The 27,549-nt window shown below is 45.0% G+C and overlaps 1 protein-coding gene across 1 annotated transcript in view; it reads right to left on the bottom strand.

Annotated features, from left to right (window-relative positions):
- Nucleotides 1-27,549, bottom strand: part of BUB1 (BUB1 mitotic checkpoint serine/threonine kinase) — a 640,511-nt gene that overhangs the window by 89,048 nt on the left and 523,914 nt on the right. The window contains exon 26 of the mRNA XM_069234708.1: nt 26,106-26,249. Within this exon, the coding sequence (XP_069090809.1) occupies nt 26,106-26,249 (144 nt within the window). The remainder of the gene's footprint in view (nt 1-26,105; nt 26,250-27,549) is intronic.

Here is a 27,549-nt window from a genome sequence, read left to right as displayed (position 1 = left end):
AAATATTCTTCCAGCTGTAACTAACCCCCTCCCCCTCATACACACAAAAAAATAACAACACCCCTTGCTTTCGCTGGTAGTATGGGCCGAGCATGAGGTTTGTTTTAGGAAAAGTGAAGAAGGATTAGGAAAGACAAGTACACCAGAGGATGTGAACATGTTATGCTCCCTGTGAGACCCTAGGAGACCAGGTCTCATAGGGAGCAAAGTCTGTGAAAGCACAGATACTCAGGCAGGTGGAGAAACACTGCATGCAATGGCCATGGACTAAGACCTGAGCGACAGTGTGCATGTGTGCAACAAGCCAAACGTCTTTCTAATCACCTGAAGGAACAATAGTTGAGTGAATTCACTAACAGCGAAATAGGTGCCTGATATATGCCATAGAGGAGGATAGTCCAGAGCAATGCGCACCAAGCTGGCTGCCCTGCTATACGTTTTGGTGGTGGAAATAAGAATCTAATGGAGAAACCAGGGTCTTTGTTAGCCCTTACAGGACGAACATGACAAAACCCACAGGGATATAAAGTACTGGAGCAGTGCAATTTAGACTCCATCTACTATATGCCATTATTGCACAAAAATACATATACATTTGAAATTATACTTACTGTATCTTAATACTAATATGTATGAACACTCAGATGTATTAGTGAAATGTAACAATTGCGAAAATGAAGCTTTAGAAATGCGTGCACTGACGTTCATTTAAAGAGCTACGTGTAGTCATTCACGTTTATATTTACACATTCAGATGTATTTACACAAGTAAATATGTATCCATTACTCATGTATTTGAAATGCACATTAAATGGTTAATGTTATCCCGATTAAAGGCCCTATGTTTACAATGTATTTTGCTTTGTTAGTATGTTCTTTACTTTTCAGGTGTATTTCAAGGTTTCACTAGTTAGAGAAAAGGAGTAGAGTTATATGTATTAGTTTTGTTGATAAGGCTTGAGAAGAGAAATCTTGCCAAGAGACGTGAAGACCCAATGAGCATCTCAAGTTTCCTATTCATCGCGTATCAGGAAAGGTGGATGTTCCAGGTTGCAGTAACTGTCCGAGTTCCAAGGGATGAGAAAGTCAGGTGATGTTGCAATTGCATTCGATGGAGAGAGACCATTTGTTCTTGGTGGAGAGGGAAAAGATAGGATTATTGTTGAAGGTTCTCTTTGATTTAATTAATGTTCATGTTTTCAGAAGTTAAGGCAGATTCCCTGAAACTTCGAGGGGCACAGACCTCCGCTTCCTTTATTCTTTCAATTTTGAAGCTTCATGCTAAACACTTATTCCTGGAAGACTTCTACTGGAGTCTTCACTAAGCCGACACCTTTTTGCATTTCCAAATTTCCCTACGATTTCATTCAAACTATCCTCATCCCTGACTGATTAAATGATTTAGAATAATTTCATGTTCAGAAGAGAGAGCATGGGTTTCTTTATGGAACAGCTATTTCTAATTCTCAGCTTCTGTATTGCTGCGGCTGTTACTGCCTTGTATCTCAATTTAATGAGAGTGCAACAACTACAATATTTTTGTATCTTTTTATTATTTTCATGGCATGGATATATATATTGGATTGATTATTGAGTAGAAATAAACACTTATTTCAATTACAGATTTCTCGTCCTCACTTCATGGCCAACAAGCTCCACAAAAATCTGAACTGTTTAAAATTGTTAACTCCCTTGATATCTCAGTCAACTTAAAACGATCCCTCAGAATAGCGATTGTAAATCATGCTCTTGCACGCTCTCAGTAATACAGACTTACAGGTAGGAGTGGAGCCTAGGCCACAGGCCAGGATTGCTGGGCTCTGGAGTTGCCCCTAAATTTCCAGCACTGCTGACGGAACAGCGTCACAGGCTAGGCCATGTCAGCTAGCAGTCTGTAGCCCTATTATTTTTCAAGGGATCAAAAGAGAAACTGGGGTTTTCACCAAAAGGCAGTACTCGGGCGAAGCATAAGACCATTAGATTGGCATGGCTGTGACCTTCAATCAGTTCACAGTATTTGCAGAGCTCCAGCTGCACTCCAGAATCTATTTTGAGGCATCCAAGCCACCACCAACAAATTCAGAAAAGGGTTTTTGCAAGTGCTTTGGTAGACTTACAACTGCCAGTTTTGCTAGTTCCTAAACAGATTGGGTATAGTGGGTCTGTAGGCACATGACTTCACCATATTACAAATAAGACTGCCTGATGCAAAAACCTTATCACCCAAGTCAGCCTTTTCTCATTCCCTGTCTCAATAGGTTGTAGGAAAGGCATTGGGGAAGATGAAGCCTGAACCACCAAACTCTTAGGTGAAGGATGCAAGGACAAGAATTTAGGCAATTCTTCTGTGAACTCCTAACAAAGACAGGTTCCAGGACAGCTTCCCTAAATGGAAGCAAGGGCTGTGTAACCAAAGCAGATTGCAAGCTTTCCAAACATACAAGACATGGGCACCTCAGATGGCAAAATCAAATCCAGAGTTCCCACAGCTTTAAGCACCACTGTCATAAATAAGTATACTTCCTTTACCAGGGCCTGAAAGGGATATGGGCTGTCCATTTTTGGAGAGATGTACAGATTACAAGCATTTTGTAACTCACAACAAAGCTCTACATCAGAGAAGGAAGGCGGAAACAAGTTATCAAAGATGTGCACAGATCAAACAGCCCAAACTAATTTGGCCAAAAGAAAATAACAGACCACAAAGCTCAGTTAGGTAGAAAAGAATAGTTGGCAAAACTCAAACACTGCACCAGGAACACCACTTCTAGAGACAGGGTACCTTCCCATTAAAGATGAAAAATGCATGTATTTGAAGCCCTTCCTAGAAGATAGTACGTCTGCTTGCAGTTCAAGAAAAAAAATGGTTCAGCTATAACTCATTAGGACTATTTGTTTGGATATTCAGAAAATTCATTCAGATGCAAGGGGACAATGTAGATGCTTGCACTGCAGAGTTGAAAGCCTTGAAACAGAACCTAAAGCTCATTGGTAAGATAGTATTGGAACCAGTGTGCTCTGCTTCATGTAGAACATGCTTTTGGTGTTGCCCATGAAGAACATACTTGCAACTTAGGAAGGACTAAACAATGGCAATGAATTGCTACCACTTCTGTGAAGGTGAAACCCCAAAGAGAGGAATCTGGTGATCACAAGGGCTTAATTCCTATTTCACTCTGAGACTTCAGAAGGGTAATGGGCAGGCCAGAATCATACTGAAGTGGAGGATCATGCTCTCAGGGAACCAAAAGGTACATCTACACTCTCTACACGCAGATATGAACCAAAGATCCCAAATGGATCAATAAACAATTAATCCCACTGTTACATGGTAAAACATGCTGCAACAGATTATTTACTTGCTAAATTAGGTCACACTTAAGAGGGGGCACTAACCTTCTCCAGATTTGGAACTGACAACGTAATGTCCAGCACTCCTCTAATAAGGATGGTGTGAAGGCATCAATCATGCAGAACAAGCCCACCCACTGGAGTACAGAACGTATCCACAAGTAAGCTTCTAGAAGGACTAAGTGGGATGGAAGTTATGAATTGGTGAACACAAAGGATGGCACCAAATAATCTGCTTTTCAATTCTGCTGCAATAAATGGTGTAGAACTCAAAGTTTCACTCCTAAAATCTCAATGTCCACCCCTGCAAGCTTTATCATACTCTTCCTTTACTATAAGCATTTGGGACACTGGACAAGAGGCAAACGTGACTAAACGTGAAACCCTGGTCCACAACTGAGAACTCTCATGGATCCTTAGCAATGGATGTGTAGGCCCACCAAAGAAACCCATATGAATTATGTTGGTTAGTAAAACAAAATCCCTAAAAAGACAGAGCACTATGCTCTTCAGAGGCCACTGGACATTGAAAGGTTTAACTTAGAGAAGCTTTAGTGGTTTCTGGCTTAGTAATAATTAGAGACCCCAGAAATGTAACTTTCCCTTTAAAAAAAAAGAAATATAAAAAGTTTAATTCTTCATGATAATGTGCAATGTTAAGACCTAAAGACATACTCCCAAGTTCAGAAGCAGGTATTGATGTTTGACTTCCTTGCTGACTTGTCCAGGATTGAAGAGGTTGTTTGCGCAGCCACTAATAAAGATAAGCTACAAATTTGCCCTGAGATTGGGCTTCAGAGTTACCTTGATACCAGTCACTGATGCATAGGGGATTTGGTAGAAAGCATGCTGCAGAAAATGAAAACTATAGAACTTTTTTCCTTAAAACAAAATGGTCACTAAAATAATTTTTTTACAGGTTTTAATGATTGCTTCTTGTAGCGTTTGAGCCATACTGGGACTTACTTTAGGGACTGCAGAGCAATTGCACTGGATTACACTATTTCTGGCTCTAAGATGACATTCTAAATGTAGGATAGTAGCATCTTTCTAGCATACTTATCCCCACGTTTTGCCTGGTGTCAGTGTGTTTAGACTGTGCTACACTGGCATCCTGCTAATCAGGTTCCCATTGTCAGTGGTCTCTCCTCTAAATTTGGTTGTATTTTAACTTTTACACCCCACAACTGGCATACTGGTGCACCCATGTGCACCCATGTAAGTCACTAGTATACAGTATTTCTGTACCCAGGGCATTGGTACACCAGGTGTCTCCCATGGGCTGCAGCATGTACTATGCCACCCATGGAAGCCCATGCAAACTGTGTCTGAAGGCTTGCCACTGCAGCCTGCGTGAAATGGTGCATGCACCTTTCGCTCTGGATATTAGGCTTGCCTTATATTCTGGTCACTGTACTTGGACACTGAAAGCCACCCCTATGATAGGCCCTTCAGCTCAAGAGCAGGGTGCATGGTCCTGAGTGTGAGGGCACCCCTGCATGAGCAAAAGTATCCCTGCAAACCCCAGATTCCATTCCCTGAGTTTATAACTGGAGCTTCAGGTCTCACAGCAGAGCCCGCATATGCCATCTGGTATGTGTCAACAACAGGAGCCCATGAGCCCCAGCAGCCTCAGTCATTCTCACTGAATCCAGGACAGACAATGAAACATCAGTATCATAGACTGAATATCCTGGACTTGCTGCTTGGGAGGATAAGCCCAAAAATGCACTGTATCCAGCACAGCTGTGATGAAAAGGAGTGTCTGAGAGGGAGTCATGTGCAACTTCAGCATGTTTATAGAGAACCTCAGCGAATGCAGGTGGTCAACTGTAGTGTGAAGGTGGGAGACGACAACATGGGGCGAGCCACCTTCACAAGTAAGTTGTCGAGATAGGACAAGACTGAAACCCCTGATCTGCTCAGATGAGCTGCAACCACCACCGTCTCCTTTGTGAAGACCGGAGGTGTGCTGGTAAGGCCAAAGGGGAGCATGGTTAACTGAGAGAGCTTGTAGCCTACTGTGAAGCGTAAGTAACATCTGTGGGCAGGTAGGAAGGGAATGTGGAAGTAAGCGTGCTGCAAGTCCAGCACTTCTATACAGACTCCCGGGTCCAGGGCAGATAGAACTTGAGCCAGAGTGTGCATTTTGAACTTCTCCTTAAGAAAGAGATTGAGGGATTGAAGTTATAGGATAGGGCAGAGGACCCTGTCCTTTTTGAGTACCAGTGAGTAGCAGAAATAACCACTACCTACTTCTGGCACAGGGACCCTTCTCTATGGCTCCCTTGGCCAAGAGATCCGTAACCTCCTCGCTAAAAAGTACTAAGTGATCCTCTGTCATCCGATTGGAGATTGGTGGCATGGATGGAGGGGTAGTCTCGAAGGGGAGGGAGCAGCCCCTTCAGACTATCTGCAAAACCCACCTGTCTGACATGATGGATTTCAAGCAGAACAGGTGATGACGAATCCTGCCTCTGACTGGTCCCTGATGGGAAGATTCAGACTAGGAAGGTTTGGAGGCAGCTGTGGTGCAGGGCAACAGGGTGAGGGAGGGATGGGGTGGTGGGGACAGGTGAGGGGCTGGTTCACTGATCCACCAGGGTGGTGTATTCCACCATGGCTGAAGGAAAACAGACGCGGCTGGGAGCCCCTTCCATAGCCATGAAAGGGGAGAAAACAGACTGAGGGGTGAGGGGTAGCAAAGAGGCCCAAAGACCTGGCCGTAGCACGAGAATCCTTTAAGCGCTCAAGTGCAGAGTCTGCTTTTTCTCCGAAGACACGGGTACCATCAAAGGGCATGTCCATAGGCTAGACTGGACACCCCCAGAAAAGCCAGATGTCCTTGACAAGGCATGGCGCCCTCAGGGCCAACGTCAATTCAACCGCTATGCCCAGTGAGTCTGTTGTGTCCAGTCCATATCGGATCATGAACTTTGCTGCATCTCTCCCGTCGGCAACTGCTTATGAGAGTAGAGTTCAGGTCTCCGGGCCCTGTGGCAGCACTTGGGCAACCATATCCCACAGCACGTGGGAGTTACAACCCAAAAGGCAGGAGGTGTTCACAGACCGCAATGCCAGGTTTGCGGAAGAAAACATTTTCTTTACAAGATGGTCCAGCCTGTTGGATTCCCTATCCGGGGCCTGGGATGTAGAGACTTGATAACCAAGCTCTCAAGGATGGGGTGTTGCATGAGGAATGCTGGGTCAGCTGGAGCATGCCAATGGCTGCGAGCAATAGTCCTGTTCCCAGGAGCCCCTGTGCTGGGTTTGGATTAGATACCCAGCAGGAAATTGGTAAGGGCTTTGTTAAAGGACAATAGGAATTCAGAGGGGGAAGCCCCGGGCTGGAGCACCTCAGTCAGGAGGTTAGTCCTGACTGCCACCAAAGGCAGCTCGAAGTCCAGGACCTCAGCTGCTCTCCATACCACCATAGAATATTAAAGCTCCCTCCTCCATAGCCATGGTGGAGGAGACAGAATGCCAGTATTTGGTAAGGTATCCAGTCCACTGGCTTCAACGAGGTCCCTACGCCAGTCCATGGGGTCTTGGAGCTGGTTTTCTAAAGGGTCCAGTGACCCCCCCCTTCCATTCCTCAATGCAACCTAGGCCAAAGGAATAAGGCTCCGGATCTGACAAGGAGGACAAGACCTCTGTCAGTGCCAGATTTGCCATCATACGATGCCCATCCAGCTCTGTGTTGACGTCAGCAATAAGAATGGGGGGCAAAAGGGAGCGTCTTCATTAGGGAAGGGCCAGGTGGTATGATTGACGCCGTACCGGATACATCATAGATCCGTGAATGCCCCTCGGAGCAAAGGCTAAAGCCACTAGCGCGGAACCCGAAGTGGCAACTTCCAACTCCACGGGGCCCGGAAGGCACACCAGTGGCTTTGGACTTCCCGTAAAAGAGGTGCATGGCCTCCTAGAACTCTTAGTTGGACAGTGGTAGCTCCGGCTCCCAGAAATATGTTTGGGGATGTGTGTGGAGGAGGAGGGGTGAAGCTTAGAGTGGTGATGGTGTTGAAAAGGACCAGACGAAGGCTTCGCAGAGGGAGCCATAAAACGACGATGCTCCCTCGTCTCGTCGGGTTATGGACGAGGGGAAGTTTTAGAATGTTTTGCATTCTTCGACTTCTTCTTGTGCCAGGACTTACCTGATCCTCCCAAAGACTTGGAGGGGGATGACAACAACAGAGGACTCTGTGGATAATCTGGGGACCTTACTCTCAACCTAGACCTCGACTTGCGCAGAGTCAAGAGATGGCCCACCACCAGCTTCAGGGACTGCTCCCTTAAAGTCCTCCGATGCATGGCCCAATGCTGGGAGCACAACTTTGGGTCGTGGTCACGCTCCAGACACCAAAGGTAAACGAGGTACGGATCCGTTACAGACATCACCCAATGGCAAGACCTGCAGGGCTTCAACCCGGTCTTCCATGATGACCTCCCTCGATGCACCAGGAGTTAACTCAAACAAAAAACTTAGGGAAAAGTTTGATGAAGGCCAGTCAAAAAATAACTGGATGGGGGGGGGGGGTTTAGCTCTCTTCTGGCTGGTGTGGAATTAAAAGAACTAACGTCAGGGTGCAGGGGTGGCACCTACATAGGACCTGCCACATTGTATCTGCCATGGACGACACGGTTGACGGACCTGGAGCCGATTGAGGCACCTAACCTAACAGGGTGCAAGGATACTGCTCGAGAAAAATCTCTTAATCCAGACCGACACCTGGGGGATATTCTAAGGTAAGGAATCTGCAACTAGATGTCTATTAGATAACCAGTTATCTCTGCCAGAGTTCAGTGTAAAGATGATACATAGATAGATCTACAAACTTGTGGGTGAGGATGTTTGATACATACACACCATTGATATGCAACTTTAATTTATCATTTGTGATAAACAAATCTTTTCGACACTGATATGTCGCTGTTCCCTGCCTAATCAATGTCCAAAACGCCTTCATGTTACAGGTATTAATTCCATGAGTCAACTTGGCCCAAGCTCTTTTCATGATTGTTTTGCTTTATTCCATTCCTAAGGAGTGTCTTCATATTTCTAATTTTGATACCACGTGCCTCAGGACATAGTAGCTTCAATACCAGTCTTAAACTCTTGCGATGTAACCTCCACTCCCCCGGAGTTGAGGAATCAATGACGCATTTTACTCTTCGCCCGCTACTTTCCTAATTAAGTGATTTAGAATACTCTCAATTATTAGTTGACATATTTGAGTCCAGTCACTACTGAGTGTGCCGCAAAATTAATCAAACTGAGATGGGCAACTGTAGAAAGCTGGTTCTCTGTATAGTGCACTAAAATTAATTACACTGTGCAGAGTCTAGTGAACCTCCAAAGGTTTGTAGAGGGCAGAAATAGATAGGTCTGATGCTCTTTTTGTGGTAGTCTGGGCGAGCAGCTAGGCTTATGAAGGGGTCGTGTTTAGCATTTTTTGCACTCACAGAGGCAATAAACGAGAGACACACTCAAAGAATAAATACGAGACCAATTTAGAAATAAGTTACTTTTTTATATGGTTTGAACCCAAGAACTTTGTTACAAGGTAAGCAGTTTTTAAATTAAAAATACTGTGTTTCAAAAATTTACAATGCAATTTTCAGAATCTTCAATGTTAAACTATGGAAGGAAAACAAGAATGCAGTTTCTCAGATAAGTACACAACTTACAACCCCAGTCTTCAGGGTTTCAGGCTAGCACCGGGAGAGGTTCAGGTTGGTGCCAAGAGAGCACCCACAGCAGCACAGGGGTGGCTGGGTGCCTAGGTTTCTGGGGCTTGTGACAAGCACCGAGGGTGGGGTGTGGAAGGGGGTGCATGGCAAAGGGGGTGGGGGCACAAGGCAGCCCACAGCTGCCCAGGTCATTTGAGATGCCAACTTAAAAAGGTCGCACTGTTCACTTACTATGTCTGAGAATCGACAGAGGCATAGCAAGGGCATATCTGCTCATGTAGGTATGCCCTCACTTGTAATGTAATGCACCCTCACTTTAGGGCTGGAATGCCTACCAGAGGGGTGACTTGCATATATTGCAGGGACCCAGTGTAGTATGTCAAAATTGCACCAGAATCCAGGCAAAAAGTGTGTGTGTGGTGGAATATCAAAAGAGGCACTTTCACGTGGCAAGAGTGAGAGGAGCTCTGAATAAAGGTCCACCCCTTTGATCTTGAGTTCCTTATTTCATATGAGCTCCTTCATGTTCACAATAGTCATGGTTACTGTTTAAGGTTTTCCGTGATTCAAAGTTATAAGTTTTGAGATTAAGTATCAGCTTCTGTGGAACATAATCACTTTCAGACCTCTTGATTATTTTGAAGCTTATAAATATTTGAAAATGAACAGTGAAGAAAGGTATAATCAATAGTAGCCCGTGCAGTTGGACCATGAAATGTAGGTTTGGCTGGTTGATCATTTGGCATCCTGCCATTAAGCAATCTACACCCAGAGACAAATATAAAATTATAAGTTTGTCTATTTAACGGAGTCCATCGCTTTACTTCCCCATCAGATTTACTTATGGACATGGCATAGTACAGGTTAAGTCAGGGTCCTAAAAAACTGAAGCCTGCAAAACTGATGGTAAGAAGTTTTGTTTGAAGTCCCTGGTAATAATAGTCGATAGATGGGTATATTTCCCAGAAAGGGAATGAAGGTCCAAGCACATTGCAGCTTATCTGTGTTTGTCACTTAACAAATCCATGTGAAGTAAATATTTATGATCAACATTTTCTAATTATTATAATGGTTCAGCAAAACTGCCAGTATGTAATTAGAAATAAGGGGCTGAGTCAAACACTCTTCATGTTGAGTTTGTTGCTGATCATTATCAGCAGGCCTCAGTTAGACCTCCCCATCCCAACCTTTCTTGCCAACGCTTCGTGGGTGGAAATGTTAGATACTGAGAGGTTGGAGGACTTCCATATTTCCTGCATACCCACTACATGGTGCTCAATGAAAAAAAGCATAAATTTTTTCTCTGGTTAGGTTTAAGTGTCTATCTAGGCTTGCAATATTCCAAGAGATTATAGATAAATTCTCGGGAGAATCATAGATATTCCTGATTCCATTAGGTATACTGTTTTGTAACAGAGGTTAAAAATGGGGTTAGTAGATGAGATTCGCCTAGTAGACATATTTATCGTTCACATAACGACTGAGCATTAGCTGTGACTGTAGGAAAGCATCCTTTTGGCATGGTTACCCCCGACACACACACACTTTTTGCCTGGTATCTGATATATTTTCGACTGAAAGTGCACTGCTACCCAGGTCCCCAGGGACAGAGCTCTTTCCCAAAACTGCACATTTGTTCTCCACAACTGGAACACACTTTAGCACCCTGCCTGAGTCCCTAGTAAATGGTACCCTTGGTACCTAGGGTAATAAGGAAGCTCCCTGAGGACTGCAATACCAGTTGTGCCACCCGCAGGGACCCCACACCAAACCCACACAGTGCTGCCATTGCTGACTGCGTGTGCTGGTGTAGGTATAATGGAAAACATGACCTGTTAACAACTCTGTGTGCCTGGTCCCCTACCACTGCATGTGCCAGGTATAACTCACCCCCTTAGGCTGGGTGAATCAGGACACATATGAGGGCATATATGCATGAGCAGATATGCCCCTGGTATGTCTCTGTTGATTCTTAGACATAGTAAGTGAACAGGGAAGCCTTTTTAAAAACATGTGCTGGACACTGGTCACCACAAGTTTCCCAGCTACATGATGGCTTCTCTGAACCCAGGCATGTTTGGTATCAAGCATCTCAGATTAATATACCCTCACTGATTCCAGTAGGAAATGTACTAATGAATGCACCCAGAGGGCAACGTAGAGGTGCACCTGAAAACCTACCAGCTACTAGTGTGTTGACTGAATGGTTCAGACCAGTTCAGCCACCTTAGACATGTTTCTGGCCCCCCCCCCCCCACCCCCCAAAAAGGTGAAAGCGAGAGCCCTATAGGGCCAGAGACCAAAGCCTGCACGGGTGGGTGGGGGTGTGTTAACAGCTCACCCCGGCAGAATGGACATTCCAGGGCGGGAAGCTTTAAAGGCCTAGCTGCCTTTGTAATGCAGCCCAGGTCTCTCTAGAGGGCGCAGATGACTGAACCCCCTGTCCTGACCCTACTTTTGGCAGCAGAACAGGCAGGAAAATTAAGCAGATTGGGAGGTGTGCCCACTTCTTGCCAGCCAGACACCTAAGGTGGACAAGCTGAAGTGGCCACAACATTTTTAATTGCTCCACATTGTTTGGAAGGAATTAGGCCACTAGGGATAGGGTTATGTCCACTTCCCAGCGGAAGTGGTCATAGAAAGTGTGTAGTCAGCCTAAAGGTGGTCAGCCCATAAGTTACCACCTGGCACTCCCTGTAATGCCCCTAAATTGAATATTTAAGTGGCATCCCTGAACCGTAGAACTCAGATGGGGATGACCTAAGAAGAAAGGGACACAAAGCTGCATCCACAGAAGAGAAGGAGCAGCTGACCTGGTACCAACCCTGCCAGCCTGTATGCACTCTTTGACGGACTCTGCACCAAAAGACACCTACATCCTGCAGCTGAATCTCCAGCTCTCCTAAGCCCGAACCCACTGCAGTTTCACCCCTCCTGGACTCCCAGATGAAGCCTGCAGCCTCAGACCACAGCATTCCCCCCTCCCCCCTCCCCCACCACAACAGCAAGTGCTCCTGGATTAGGAAACCCAACGCCAAAAGACACCCCTGCATCTGTAGCTCCTGGGCCTTGGAGAAGAGGACCAAAGGTGCACCTGCGTCCTTGAGCGCCCCACGTTTGTAATTTACCGGTTGATTGTCCCAGACTGCCCGCCCCCCGTCGCAGCCTAAATCCATGGAGACCAATTCCCACTGAAATACATTGGTCACTGGACACGCATTGCACCTCTGCACCCGACCGCCCTAGTGCTGCCTGGGGTGACTTGTTGGTATGGTCCTGCCCTTTGCCCATTACTCACATTAAGTTCATCGGATTAGTCCCATGAGTCATCAATAAATGTTTGCTTGCTGAATGTGTCTTCCCCCCATAGGTTAACATTGAAGAACTCTAAAATTGCACTTAAACTTAAAAAAATGTTTTACTTGTAAACATACATAACCTATAACAAAGTTCTTGGGTTTAAGTATATCTAAAAAGAAGTGTTGTTTTTCTAAATTGGTCTTGTGTTGTTCTTTGAGTAGTGTCTCATTTATTGCCTATGTAAGTACAACAAATGTTTAGCACTACCCCCTGATAAGCCTAACTACTCACCCACACTACCACAAAATACAGTATTAGTCCAACCCACTTTTGCCTCGGCAAACCAATTGGGAATCCACTGGACTCTGCACAGTGTACTTCTTTTTAGTGCACCATATGAAGAGAGCCAGTTTCCTACAGTGATCTTTAAATTTGCAAATGGTATAAAAAAGTCTGGGCCTTTGTAGTTTGGAACAATTCAATTTGAAGTAGAGTAGTTGAAAATGCTGGATATTAAGTTCTATACCTGTGCAAAAATGGGTATTTGGACTTTTCAAATGTTTAACACTGACCTCCGAACCTGCAAGTTCCTCTCCCCGTGTTCACTATTTTGCGGGGAGTGCGTTGCCCAGATCGTCCTAGTAATTTCACCATAATCATTAATTTGTTGATTTTGAAGAAAGCACGTGTTAAATAAGCTCGAGGAGTTAACTTCTCTTAGTTCTTCAAAAGAGTTTAATACTTCAATTACATTTTGACAGTTGAGTTTGTAAAAACAGCCTTCTGATTTATATAGTGGTATGAAAATTATCTGCATAACTCCATACTGGTATAATGTGAATCTCTTCTATTTGTTGTATTAACGGCAATACATTCACTTGTGCTTGTATGTGCCCTTACACTGCCTCTACGAGTCTCTGGTTTATTTTAGAAGCTAACGGATGTATCCTGTATCTCCGATATCCATATGTTTATGATTCATTGGATTAGCATCACACTGGGCCAAAACTGTGCTGGAAAAGGACTTGATTCAACAGTTCAGCTTCATGGTGAACCAGGTTTTGATTACATCATAAATATCATGCTTAGGAATTGCCACAGTTTTTGCTATTGAGGTTACACCATCCATTATGTGCTTAATATCACTCGTCTGTTGAGAAAACAAAATGGCATCCCCCTTTTTATCAAGCACCCTGTATGGAGATGGGTTCTGGTTGAATTACCCCTCACCCACCACTACAAACTTTCTCCTGGTTTTTAAGTGCAGCTTTGACTGACTATCACTTGGTTCCTGCTAACCAGATCCCCAATGCCAGTGCCCCTTTCCCAAAACAAGACATCTTGTCACTTGATCCCCAAGGGACCTGGCTCTTTAGCACCTCTGTAAGTCCCTAGTAAATGGCACCACAGGTACTTAGGGCACAGGTACTAAAGAGGGCCCCTCAGAACTGCAGCACACCTTGTGTCACTCTGAGGGACCCAGCAACAAACCTATGCAGACCGCCAATACAGAATGAGTGTGAAGGTGCTCCCAAAACTGAAAACATGAAATGCCTCTGTTATCCTAAAACACTGCTTGTAATATATGTAAATCATCCCTACAGCAGGCCTGCCAGCCCTAAAGCGGGGTTCATCATATTACAAGTGAGGGCATACATGCAGTAGCAAATATGCCCATAATAGGTCTGTCGATTTTTAAACATGGTAAGTGTGCAGGGAAGCCACTTTAAGTACATTTGTTGGACTACTGGTCGATACGAGCTCCCAGCTACAAGATGGCTTCTCTAAACATCGGGATGTTTGGTATCAAACATCTCGTATTAATAAACCTCAGTGAATCCAGTGATGGATTTATTAATACAGGCAACAAGAGGGCATCTCAGAAGTGCCCCCTCAAAACCTACCCAACTGCTAGTGTGTTGACAGACTGGTCTAACCCAGCACAGCCATCCTAGCCAGATTTCAGACTTCCTGAGGTGAGAGAGCACTCTGAGGCCTGGAATAAAGTTTGCTCTGGGCGGAGGTATTATCACCTCTTCCAGGAAGGATGGACATTCCAGGGCAGGAAGCTTCAAAGGACCAGCTGCCTTTGTTTTGTGACCCAGGTCTCTCCAGATGACGGAGAAGATCACCACCCTGTCATGACCCCACTTCTTGGCGGCAAGAAAGGCGGGAACAATTATAAGATTAGGAGGTGTGCCCACCTCATGCCAGCCCCGCCCCTAAGGTGGACCAGCTGATATGGACACCAGTTTTCAAATTCCTGAAGCTTGTTTTGGACATAATTAGCATTCTAGTGTCAGGATTCTGCCCACTTCCCAGCAGAAGTGGTCATATAGAGGGTGTTGTCCCTCTAAAGGTAGGCAACCCATTGGCTGCTACCTGGCACTCCCCTTAACACCCCATAACCCAAGAATTCAGGTTCAACAGATCAAGAGAAGAAGGATGAAGAAGAGTCACTGCCTGGCGAGAACAGCAGAAGAGCTGTGGAATTTCTGGTGTGAAACCTTGCCTGGCCACACCTCTCGACAATCACAACAGAGTAACTCTCCCTGCAAAGCTAGAGAACTACCAAAGCCTTGTGAAGCCTTCCAGCATCTCATAAATCGCCACCAGTCTCTCTTGGAGAGGAGCTACTTCCCTGCAGTCCGTAGGCACTGAAAAGCAGAGTCCAGTCCACCACCTTGTAGCTCCCAGGCTCCATACTGACACCGCAGATGACCAAGAGGAGGCACCTAAGCTCTGGAGAACCAGGACAGTCTCCCCACCAAGTGTGACGACACCAGGACCAACTGAAGCCGTGCAGCACCAATCCCCGGGGTACATGATGCCCTGCACCAAGCACCAACAGTAAGAGTCCATTTCGGATTCTCACTGCACCAGAACCAAGTAGCCGCTGGGGGACGTCAGCACCACTGAAACCCACTTCGTGAGTGGTCCAGCAGTACTGATTTTACTCCTGCCAGCTGTTGGCCCCTAACCATGAGTATCATTTTTGCACACCGGCCCAGCCGCCCTACCCACTATGAATCTGAGCCACCCGACCCGGATCCTGAAGAACCGGCTGTGACTCTAAGGTCCCTTGCAACCCAAGTCCCTGTCTGGGAGATCCCGGACTTGTCCCCAAGTCCCTCTTTGCAGCATGTTTCCATGTGGACCCCTTCTCTGTAGTGTGCCAGCTACAACCTCACAGCACCCTGCTCCCAGTGGTATGCAGGGAGCTCTTGACAAACTGCTGGTAGTACTTTAGATCTTGGGCCCATACATCTCTAAACCCAGAAGGTGAACCCCTGAAACTGACTGTACTTACCTTTATGCATTATTGACTTTTCCTACCATAAGACTGCATTGTGCGTAAATCCGCACAGGTTTAAACTCTTCACCTACCTGTGAGAAATAACAACAAAAGCAGTACTTATTCTTTCATGAAGTTCTTGGTTTCAAAACTTAGATGAAAAAGGAGTTATTTTTCTAATTTTGTCTCAGATGTATTCCTTGTGTGTGTCTCATGTATTGCCTCTGTGAGTAGAACAAATGCTTTGCACTACCCTCTGACAAGCCTCACTGCTTGCACACACTACCACAAAAGAGCTTTAGTACTGTCTACTTTTTTCCTCCGTCAACCAATTGGGGACCCACTGGACTCTCTCCAGGGTTTACTTTTTAGTGCGCCTTATAGAGAGCCAGCGTCCTACACTCCCCTATGTACTGGTACTCCTGATTTCACTATAAGTAAGGAGATCATTTGTTTTTAGAGTATCTTAAACACTTACGAAGGATGTAACGGACACAGGTATATCAGCTGTGATAAGGACTTCCTTATTTTAAGCAGGTGATACTGATTTAAACCCCGATGGGGAATGCGATACAGTATGAGATCGTTTCCTAAATATGGGAAAATATTTCACTGTTAAATGAGGATTTTGTTTTTCCGTATACTTGTTTATGAGTGCATTTTTCTTAATTCTTTAGTGTCTTAAATCTACGTTTACTTATGTATGAGACAAAGGCCTCGGAAGTGTCTTCATTAGCTGGTAGTGTCTCCGTTGACACCTATATTTGGTGATTGTTGAGGAGATAAAAGTCTAGTATTTTGGTTGACATGTTTAATTGTTTGATCACTTATACCAAACGTTTCACTGGTTAATGTATTTTCACAACCACGATGGTACCTTTCTTGAAGAATCTCTACTTCGGGGTTTATATTACCTGTTGACTGCGTCGTGATTGTGCGTGTTTCTGAAGTCTGAATCTTCATGGGGAGTAACTCACAGATCTAATGTTATCTGAACGCTGTAAATTTTTTGAAGCAAATACCAGTTCATTAAGACAGTGTTTTATATCAGATATCTGTTTCGTGTTATTTTTTAGCAATGTTAACTCTTTATGAATTTGTGTCAGTAACGTGAGCTGTTCTGAGAGGACCAATGATTTATTCAATACATTGGAGCCGGAGTTTTGCCGATAGCCCCACTGCCACTAGCGCTGGATAGCTGGGGGCGTACGCTCCGCCACCAGATTTTTAGACTCAGTGCCTGGTCTGTTTATGGACCTGGATTTGTTGTTTACTTCCACATTAGCTGACGACAGAGATGACTGATCCAGATCTCCCAGATATTTCAAACTGTGTAGCTGTTTCAAAGGTAATTAATTGTCGAAAGAATCAACCATGGTTTCAGAATGGCACAGCATATCTCCAAGCCTTGGGTCACCTCGCCCATAGAGTCCCTTTCCAGATTTTCTGAGTTTAGAGAGGAATCAGGTGTGACACGATCTCCTAAAGTGCTCTTAGTAAAAAAAAAAAAATAAAAAAAAAAGGATATAGATATTTCAGCTATTACTTGTGAGGTCTTATTGACAAATTCAGGCTGAGATTCATGCTCCGTGGGAGCCTCTCTCTGTACTCCTTTTAATTGTCCTGTGTTGGAGATAAGAACGGTCAATTACTTGTGGGCGTGTGCATTCGTGTTGTTCTGCCTATCTCCCTTGAGCATTGGCGATTCAGTTGCGCCATTGTATCAGATTATGCAGACTTTGTCATTTCCTCTTTATTTCTATCAATATTTGAGTTACCTTGCTGATGCATATCGATTTGGATCCGTTTACGCCCCCTCGTTGCAGTAGGTTCTCATCAGGAGTATGCTTACTCCCACTTGATACTTAAGGTTTCTGACTGCGGTTGAGCTTAGTGCAGTTTTTTGGTGAATGCTTCCAGTGCGCTCGTTTAGACCAACAGTTGTTTGAAAAGGAAGGAGTAAATTGGTAGTTGTTCTAAAATATGACAGTTACAGGCCGCTGTTGTCTTCCTCTGGCTGGATTCAGGTCAGGTTACCACTGCCTCGTTGCAGATCATAACCGGAGGCCACAAACTATGCCACCAAATATCTTAGAATTAAGAAAGGATATGAGACGCAAAATCAGATACACAAAAGACAGACCTCCTACAGAATCTTTATGTGCCCAAATAAAAAGCCTACGGAAAAATTATAAGAAACAGGTATGGCAAATACGAACCCAAAAGGAGGATGATTTCTGGACCAAATTACTTTTCAACTTAAGAAAGGCTAATACTAGAGAATTCTGGAGGTCAGTGAATGAAATAGACCGAAAGGCAAGAATAATAAACTGTACTTCAATTTCAGAAGATAAATGGGTGGATTACCTGTTAGACATCTTTTTCAAGCCAACCCCTCCTGTAGAAAATCAGCAACTGAAGGCTTCACTAAAACCTACAGACGTTCGTCAGAGTGATATGAGATTCAGTGCCAATAAAGTGGCCCAGGTGATCAGAAGGAGCCGTAGGGACGGGGCTCCCGGCCCTAACGGTCTCCCCCAAGCCATATTTAAGGCGGATCTCGATTATTGGTCAGCCACTCTGTCACTATTATATGCTGAAGTCGAACGTAACAGTACCAGTCCTGATAGTTGGAAAGGATCCATCATTAATCCTATATACAAAGGAGGCAGTAGGGCAAAGCCAGCCAGCTATAGGCTGATAGCTCTAATTGACAGTGAGGCCAAATACTTTGCCTCTTTAATCCTAGCAGACCTGCTCACCTGGTCTAATCTAAACAACCTAGTGCATATGAATCAAACTGGTTTCCGAAAGGGCTACGGCACAGTGATTAACATTCTTGCGCTAGGAGATATAGCCAACCGAGCAAAGTGCTTAAAGAAAAATGTACACATGTTTTGTGGATTTCAAAAGTGCTTTTGATTGTGTGGATAGAGCAATTCTCTGGAACAAACTACGGTGTTGGGGTTTGCAAGAACGAATTTTGAGGTGCATAGAATTGTTGTATGACAAAACTTGAGTACGATTCAAGGTAGCAGACGGCTCAAAAGTTTCCAGGAGAATACCAACAAATATAGGATTAAAGCAAGGCTGCGTGTTGGCCCGCACCTCCTTAACCTCTTCATGGCAGATCTCTCTGCAAAACTAGACGCAACCAACTCGCATTCTCCAAGGATGGGAAGTCTGGCTATAACACATCTATCGTATGCTGATGACATTGTTCTGTTAAGCCACACAAAAATAGGGTTGCAACGGCTGGTTAGTGCCTTGGGCGAATTTGCAAAGACAAACTAGAGGTTAACACTTCAAAGACAAAAACAATGTCAGTAGGCTGCTCTTTGAATCCTGCAAATAAAATAAAATTGAACGGTATCACTCTTGATACGATCTGCAGCTACAGATATCTTGGATTTACTGTAGACAATAAGATCAATTTTGTGCCGCAAAACCAGTATATTCTACAGATGTGAAAAGCCTTGGCGTTCGCTTTCTGCACTCTTGCTAAAAGATTAAAGGGCCCATCATATAAACCACTAATGTTGGTTATGTCGGCTAAATTCCTTCCAGCAATTACATACGGAAGCGCAGTATAATACGGGAAAGATGCTAGCCTTCTGGAAAGGCAACAAATAAAAATCTATAAGCAAGTCTTTAATCTTCCTCGCTCTGCTTCCCCTGCACAGATAAGGCTGAAATTTGGTCTAATACAACAGCAGCTCGACAGGAAGGCCCACACAATAAAGATCTGGTACAAAATAAGTAAAAACACTGTTAGCCCGCTAGTAGTGGCACTATGGAATTCAGTTAACGGCAATCCTAACTCAGTATACAACAGGTACCTGAACAACTCCTTGCAAGAGACAAAAACAAAGAACCTATGGGATTCCAACATCTCATATTCCCTTTTGTGTCGAGCGATAAAAAAAGAAATAAGTATCCAATCTTTTCTAGATGATAAAGCTAAACTTGCGCAACGCTCACACGCCTGGCTGGTAATGCATACTTATACCACCATGGCCCCATCACAATACCTGGCCGCAACCTTCGCACTTCACATCAAGCATCGCTTTTTGACTCTGCGTTTGGGAACATCTGATGCTATAGAGGGGATCAACCATCGTGGAAGAATAGAGGAGAGACTTCCTGCAGGCTATGTAAAGGCCCGAAAGAAGATATAGTTCACCTGATTTGTATTTGTCCAGCCTTAAAGGAAGCCCGCAGACAACTATTAAAACCGCTTTTTATGAGAAATGGGACTCGTTCCTGTCGGTCAGCGGTGATGTCAATGTTTGATCCTAATGATGCACAATCAATATGCAAATTTATCAAATTCTTCACTGCACACACCAAAGACGTGAACCTGCTATCTGGGATGTATGCTTAATCACGCACTCTTTGCACCTTAGAGTTAAGAAACTGATTTTAGATCCTCGCATGGTTTCATGGCCAAGGAATTTACGGAATTTTAGAGATTTTTTTCTTTATATATGATGTATTATGAGATGATTGTTATGGTTTTTATTAACTAAACAATAAAGTAATCACTGCCTTGTGGTTTGCAAGGATTTGTTGTAACCACTCCCGCAGGGGGTGCAGTTACTCAAAACCAATCAATCAATCAAAGCTTTACTTGTATAGCGCGACGTATCACCCCTGGGGTCTCAAGGCGCTGTTGCATCCTCAAAGAGGACAGCATAAGAACGGAAGAATAAACAGCTGCCAGCAGGAAGGGACCCTGTATTTTAGAGATCAGCTGCTGACTGCTTTTATAGGGGAACTATGGAGAGGAGATGGGCCAGTCCCGCGGCGAGTAATACGTACCGGCCCCTGGGCCAACCGCCCCGTGCATTGCGGCTCACAATACAGTGCTGCACCTAACGTGCTGTGGCGCACATCCTCCTACAGTCCTACGATCGCACAGCAATTACAGTGGCTCCGCCCCCTGGAAAGCAACGTAGCTCAGAAAGTTACAGCCTTGAGAAAATGCAGATGTGGACAAAACACGCTAGCTCTTTCGCGTCGGGGGCAATGGACTGGGCCTTCATCTGAGGACATTCTATGTGCGTACAATTTATAATCGAACAATTTGTTGATTTTGTGTTACACCTGGTGGCAGCAGTGTGCATAGCAGATGTGCAACCACAAAACAAACCTTTGTGGTATTTAAGTTTATGGGCGTGTGCCTTCAGTGTCTCTATGCAGTCGTTAAGGCCTTTATTGTGTTTCAACCTGTACCGCGTCCACTGCCTTTTGGCTAGGCCTGCGTTATGCGAATAACATATACATAATCATAGAGGTGAGTGTACTCCATCAGATGTATGGCGCAACAAATGATTGTAGTCGAGTCTGAAGCACGTTTAAGTGTGGCCCTGATGTCAGGAAATGCCCATAATTCAAAACTACCGTTCACAGGGTCCTATACAAAAAAGAGGCCATTCAACGGAAACTGTCTGGATCTTTTCAGCTTCTTTGCAACAATCCTCAGCATTCTCCAAACCGCCGGGAACCCGACAATAGCAGGTCACTAAGCAAGTAAATTTGCCAGAACTCTCCCAAAGGCAGAATTGCACAGCTAACAATCTGGCCAAGGATACCCAGACCTTAAGCACAGAAGACCACATACCCGCGGTCAGTTTGAAAAAGATGCTTGAAAGTGCCAGTGCTGCTTAAACCTCGTTGCCAAAGTGGGAGTTAGGAGGATGCCTGTTCCAAAGCTCAAAAGCCTCACCTCTCCGTAATGTGCCCAGCCAACCGCGTATTAAAAATATAATGGAACAGCCCATTTTAGATCCGCACCTCAGTCATTCCAGGTTTTTATCTATCCCAGAAATAGAGGCCTTTACAAAGTATAGCTGTCCTGCCCAAAAGCCGGAAGGACCCGAATTAAATTGGAAAATAAAAATCTGCACTGACAGTTGTGAGGAACATATTTGTTCACTTAATTCGGGAAGAAAAGGAGAACATATGGAAGCATAGACTAATATAAGCATGTATTTGGGTCCCACATCTGTACTTCTAACAGTGTAAACATTTTCTGGTGAGGCAGTCTGCCCTCATGCTGGGTAGTAGCTATTATTGACAGAGGCCCAGGGGTCTTAGGCAGCCCAGTTATGGCCATCTTTTACTATTTTACAGTGGTGGCCCTTTCATCACTTTCATTGGTTGCCAAGGCACCTTCGCTATCTCACTGCAGACACATGAGGCAGTATGGTTAAGGCAAGAAAGCTGTCACATGATTCAGTCTGTTGCTTGTCATCACAAATAGGTTTAACACATGGTCCAAAATCTAGGCTGTAAAAGTGTGTGCAGTGGTTCACTAACCCACATTCTTAGATTCTGATGTTTCTTAAACTTTCTACTCCGGAAGAGGTAAATCAGATATTAAATACAAATCTCTAGCCTAATTACGTTCATCTACACAAAAGCCCTTAAGCAGGAGGGTGTTAGACCTGTCAGCTCTTTGCGTGGTTTCCCCTGTCTTTTTGATTCTGACCTCCTGTTTTTGACCCTGTGCCGAGTTTCGTTTTTGCTTCCTTTAGGAATCTGGGCACTTCACCACTGCTGACCAATGCTAAAGAGCCTCTTGGCCTGCTGGATTCATCAACCCCACCTTGTCAAAAGGAGCAGGATCACCTCCTCTGCAACTGTAAGGAACAAACACCTTACCTCCCCTGTTTGGCAGTAAAGAACCAATGCCTCACCTCCCTGGTGGCAATAAGGAACTGACGATGCACCGGCTCCAATGATGCCTTACCTCCTGAGTACCTGAGGTACATACACTTATATCAGATCCAGGTATCCCCTATTAGTGAAGTGTAGGCAGCGTCTAGAAGCCAGGCTCTCTAAGGGTAGCTGTGGATGAGCAGCCAAGGCTTATCTAGGAGACATGCAAAGCTCATGCAATACCACTGTCGTCACACAGCACTTACACACATAAAAGAATACTCAGTTTAACATAAATAAAAGGGACTTTATTTTAGTGACAATACAAAAAGTATTAGAGAGGCAACCCTCCAATAGGAGGTAAGTAAACACGCTAAATATGTACACTAGTTATCAGCAATAGGCATAGAAAGTGATAGAGAACAGTGAAGATGCAAATAGACAATAGTGACCCTAGAGGGAGCCAAAACCATAAACTAAACAAATTGAATGCAAATGTAGGACCCCCCACCTAGGTAAGTGGAATGTGTAGAGGGGAGCTGGGGATACTAGGAATCCCCAAAGGTAAGTACCACAGCACCTCCTAGCAAACAGGAAGAAAGGAGTAAGTTACTGGATTTTCCCCAAACCACCCAAAAGGAAGGAAAAGAAGAAAATGCAACACCCGGACAAGACTGCAAGAAACCAGCTGTGGATTCCCGAAGAGGAAGGCGGAGACCAAGTCCAGAAATCACAGAAGAGTCCAGGGGGAGCGGGAGCTACTACCCACCCAGCTGTGGTTTCAGGAGTTGGTCGAAGGTAGGACGGTCAGGAATGCAGCCCTGGAGCAGGTGAAGAGTTCCTGGAGGATGCAGTCGAGGTCCCATGCCAGATGGATGATGGCAGTTGGTCAGTGGCATGGAAAAGCCACCAACAAGCCTTGGCAAAGGCAGAAGTCGCGGAGAAGCACAAAGAGGAACTGCCAGGGACCAGCAAGGTCCAGGAGGACTCAACCCACGGGGAAGTCCTAGGGTGGCCCTCAGCAAGGCAGAGTCCAGGGAAGAAGAGGCAGCCCCCACAGGAGACCCAATGGATGAGGAACCAGGAGTCAGAGGAGCACATGCAGCACAACTGGAGAAGGATCCCATATCGTAGGAGAAGCACGCCGAGGGCTGTGTGTCTCAGGAAGGAGTGTTGGGGCTACACGGAGCCTGAAGATCCCTTGGGGGAGATGCAAACAAGCCTTGGTAGCTGCAAGAGACATGGTGCACGGGGCACTGTCCTGCGTGGGAAGGAAAAGACTTACCTTTATCAAAGTTGGACAGCTGGCAGGGAGGACCAAGAGGACTACTCCGGACAACCACCCGGGATGCAGGATCCATGCAGCTCAGGATGAGAGGAGAGCTACACAGCCGGTCGTCTTTACAGTTGGTGCATGCAGATGCATGGGAGTGACTCCTTCACTCCAAGGGAGATTCCTTCTTCCTCCTCGTGCAGACTGAAGACTTGCCACCCTCAAAGGGTGCACAGCTGGGGAAATGTTGCAGGAGCTGGAAGGAGCCGTGGAAACAATGTGCAAACAGAGTCTTCGTCGTAGATGCAGATTGTCGGTTCCTGGAGGGTCCTGTCATGGTTCCAGGGGCTAGAAGTCAAAGTAGAGGTTGCAGAGTAGTCCTGCTGGAATCTTACAAACCGAATCTGAGGACCCATTCAAAAAAGAAGACCATAAATAGCCCTGAAAGGGGGACTGGTCACCTAGCCATGTGACCACCTATCAGGAGGGGGCTCTGATGTCACCTGTCTGACCTGGCCACTCAGATGCTCCCATAGGTCCCTGCCAACCTTGGATTCAAGATGGCAGAACCCAGGGACCCTCTGAAGCAGCTCTGGGCACCACCCCTGGGGTGGTGATGAACAGGGAAGTGGTCACTCCCCTTTCCATTGTCCAGATTGGTCCCAGAGCAGGGACTGGAGGTCCCTGAACCGGTGTAGACTGGTTTATGAATGGAGGGCACCAAATGTGCCCTTAAAAGCATACCAGTGGCTTGGGGAGGCTACCCCTCCCAAGCAATGTAACACCTATTTCCAAAGGGAGAGTGTGTTAACCTCCGCTCTCAAAGGAAATCCTTTGTTCTGCCTTCCTGGGCTTGAGCTGTTCAAGCAGCAGGAGGGCAGAAACCTGTCTGAGGGGTGGCAGCATCTTGGGCTGCCCAAAAACCCCCAGAAGGCTGGGAGGAACAATGATGAGGGTCCTCTAAGGAGCCCCCAGAGTACATGGAATCATACTTCCAATACTGGAAGCAATATTGGGGAATGGCTCTGACATGTTTGATACCAAACATGCCTAGCTTCGGCGCTACGATTATATAGATAGACATAGGTAGTGACCTATGTCCAGTACATGCATAAAATGGTGTCCCCGCACTCACGAAGTCCAGCAACATTGAGCTGGAGTTCGTAGGTGCACCTGTGCTAGTGCAGGGGTGCTCTCTCACACAGGTAATTGCATCCTGCCCTCCGGGCTAGGAAGGCCTGCCATAGGGGTGACTTACAGTGTCCTGGTGCAGTGACCTGTAGTGAAAAGGGAGCATGCACCCTTTCACGCAGGCTGCAATGGCAGGCCTGCAGTTACACTTTGCATGGGCTCCCCATGGGTGGCATAATAAATGCTGCAGCCCAAGGGGATCTCCTGGTACCCAAATGCCCCGGGTACCACAAACTAGGGATTTACATGGGGGCACCAGTATGCCAAATGTGGGGTGAAAATGGTACAAGTAACCAAGTTAGAAGGGAGAGAGCATAATCACTGGGGTCCCGGTTAGCAGGATCCCAGTGAACACAGTCAAACACACTGACAACAGGCAGAAAATGGGGGTAACCATGCTAAGAAAGATACTCTTCCACAAACGTCTGTTTCCTCAACGTTTTCCAAGGTACTGTAACCATGGTCTACACTACTCCATGGCTGGCTGCACTCCCTCGTGGGTGGCACTAGGCTGTTGGAAGCAACTCAGTCAAGCTGTTTTGATAGCCCCAATTGGAGCTATTGTGTTCCTAAGTGCTATACTACATTTAATATTTGAAAATACGTGTGTGTGTGTGTGTCTGTGTGTGTTCTACACATTGCCTCTGAGATAAGCCTAGCTGCTTGAGCCTAGCTACGAAGTTGCCAAGGTGAGCAGGGGGTTATCTTAGCTGTGTGACTTCCTTGCCCTGACTAGAGTGAGGGTTCTTACTTGGACAAGGTGCAAACCATTTCCAGCTAGAGACCCCATTTCTAACAGAGGGCAATTAATAAATCAAATATTGAAACAGAAACCACTCAGACCTTAAGCAGAACTTATATCTTCAAATGAGCAACAATTTAAAACGGCTCTACACAGTTTTTTGTATATGTATATATATAAAAGGAGGGCCCCATTGTTTGCTGAATTTGATCCGAAATGCTTAAGTGCTATAAGTGGAGCCACTACTGTCAGCTTTAACACCGCCTAGTAGTGGTGGTTCAATTTTCAAAATATAGCTAGAAATGTAGATGTGGCTGAAGTAAATGGGGACATTTTAGCCTTGAGAGAGCAAACTAGAATGAAAAGCAACAAACACGTGAGACTACCTTGTAAGCAAAAATGGCCAGTTTTACAGCTGCTCCTGTCATTCCTTGCATGCTTCACCAATCTACAAGAGGCTGAAGTACTCACACAAGGAGGAAGTTTACACACTTTAAAGAAAATATCACAACTCAGACATTCTTTTCAGAGTTTGTCACAATTACCTTTTAACACTTTAATCAACTCTCTCCTAAATAGGAAACAGAACTTTTTACCTAGTTTGAGATCCAACTTTGGTTTGACAGCAGGAAGATTCGATGGCCACTCATAGTAATCGGGCATTAAACTTAATGTCTTTGGTAGGCTCGAGAGAAGGCGGTTTATTAAATCATCGTCCCAAGGGTTTTCAATAATTACATCTGTAAAGGTAAAATAAAAATCGCATCAGAAGTCACATTTAAACATATCAGCTAAAGCCTTAAAAATTACTAACACTATTCTAATGTATAGTGACTGGATTTATATAGCGTTCACTTCCCCGAACGAGGCAATGAAGCACTTTACAGCAAGTAGCATGCTCCTGGGGAACACAAGGTTAGTGGTTTATCCAGTGGCTGATTGTTGGTTATCGGAATTAGTCTTGTGCTCCACCAAAAGAAAAGGATTCCATGCCATTTGCCCTAGTTTCTTTGTGGGAGATTAGATTAACAAGTTGTTGGGTGTGATCATTAGTGAGGCTGTTATTGCAAATGGCTGGCAGGATGCATAGATTGTTTAGAGAAGAATGGGTATGGTTAGATCGCATGGATATGTTCCAAAGAAGATAAGGATGTGGTTCATGAAATAATGCTTGGGCAATATGAAGAAATACGGTAAAGGGAATCAAGCTGGACAGAGTAGGCCATAGCCAGAGAGAGGAGGCATGCGGAGAATGAAGTTAAGGTGAGGCCATTTGAAAGAAAGAGGGCGTGCAGGCCAGATTCTCATGCTGGGCTTCAGAAACGAGTAGGAGGGTTTTTGGATGGCATGCAACATGATGATGTAAAACTGTAGAAATAAAAAAAATTGCATGTGATAAAGTGCTATGGTAATTTAATGCACTGAAATCCTGCTAATGGTCTGTTTACCGTTGTTATGACTGATTTCTGGAAGTGCTCTTTGGAACAAGACTCGAAATGTATATGAAGCAGTACTAATTAAAGAATTAATATGGGCCTAATAAACGGTCTACATGTTTTATAGACGGCTCCATGAAACAACAACACAGTGATCCACAAAAACATAGTCAATACGTTTGGCTTCATCGTTGAGACTACACACATTGCAGACACCAATGGGGCACGAGTAACACTTTCTGACCTTCATGCTCATTAGTACACACCCACCACCCATAGAGTTATCCAGCACGAGTCACGCAGTGTATGTACGCATAATCCATCCAGGCTGCATTATAATAAAGGCCACCATCGGTTAATATAGGCATGGCCTCCATCAGGTTTCTCATATTTGCCAATTTTGGCTCGCATATTTGCCGATTGTCTATGTGTGTCTCCGTCTCTTGCTCGGTTCCATTTGCACACATTTGTCCTACATTTATTGCTTTTTCTGGTCTCTTCTGAAGGTTTTAATTCATAGACTCGACTCTGTCTCATTGTTATTTGAGTCCCCCGCTTCTCTTTTCTCCTCTTTAGATACACTTAAGGTATCTCATTCTTCTAA

This window comes from Pleurodeles waltl, chromosome 5 (assembly GCF_031143425.1).
Source record: "Pleurodeles waltl isolate 20211129_DDA chromosome 5, aPleWal1.hap1.20221129, whole genome shotgun sequence".
Classification (NCBI taxonomy): Eukaryota; Metazoa; Chordata; class Amphibia; order Caudata; family Salamandridae; genus Pleurodeles; species Pleurodeles waltl.
The sequence above is the reverse complement of the archived record's forward strand: the minus strand, read 5'-3'. Positions and strand labels throughout refer to the sequence as shown.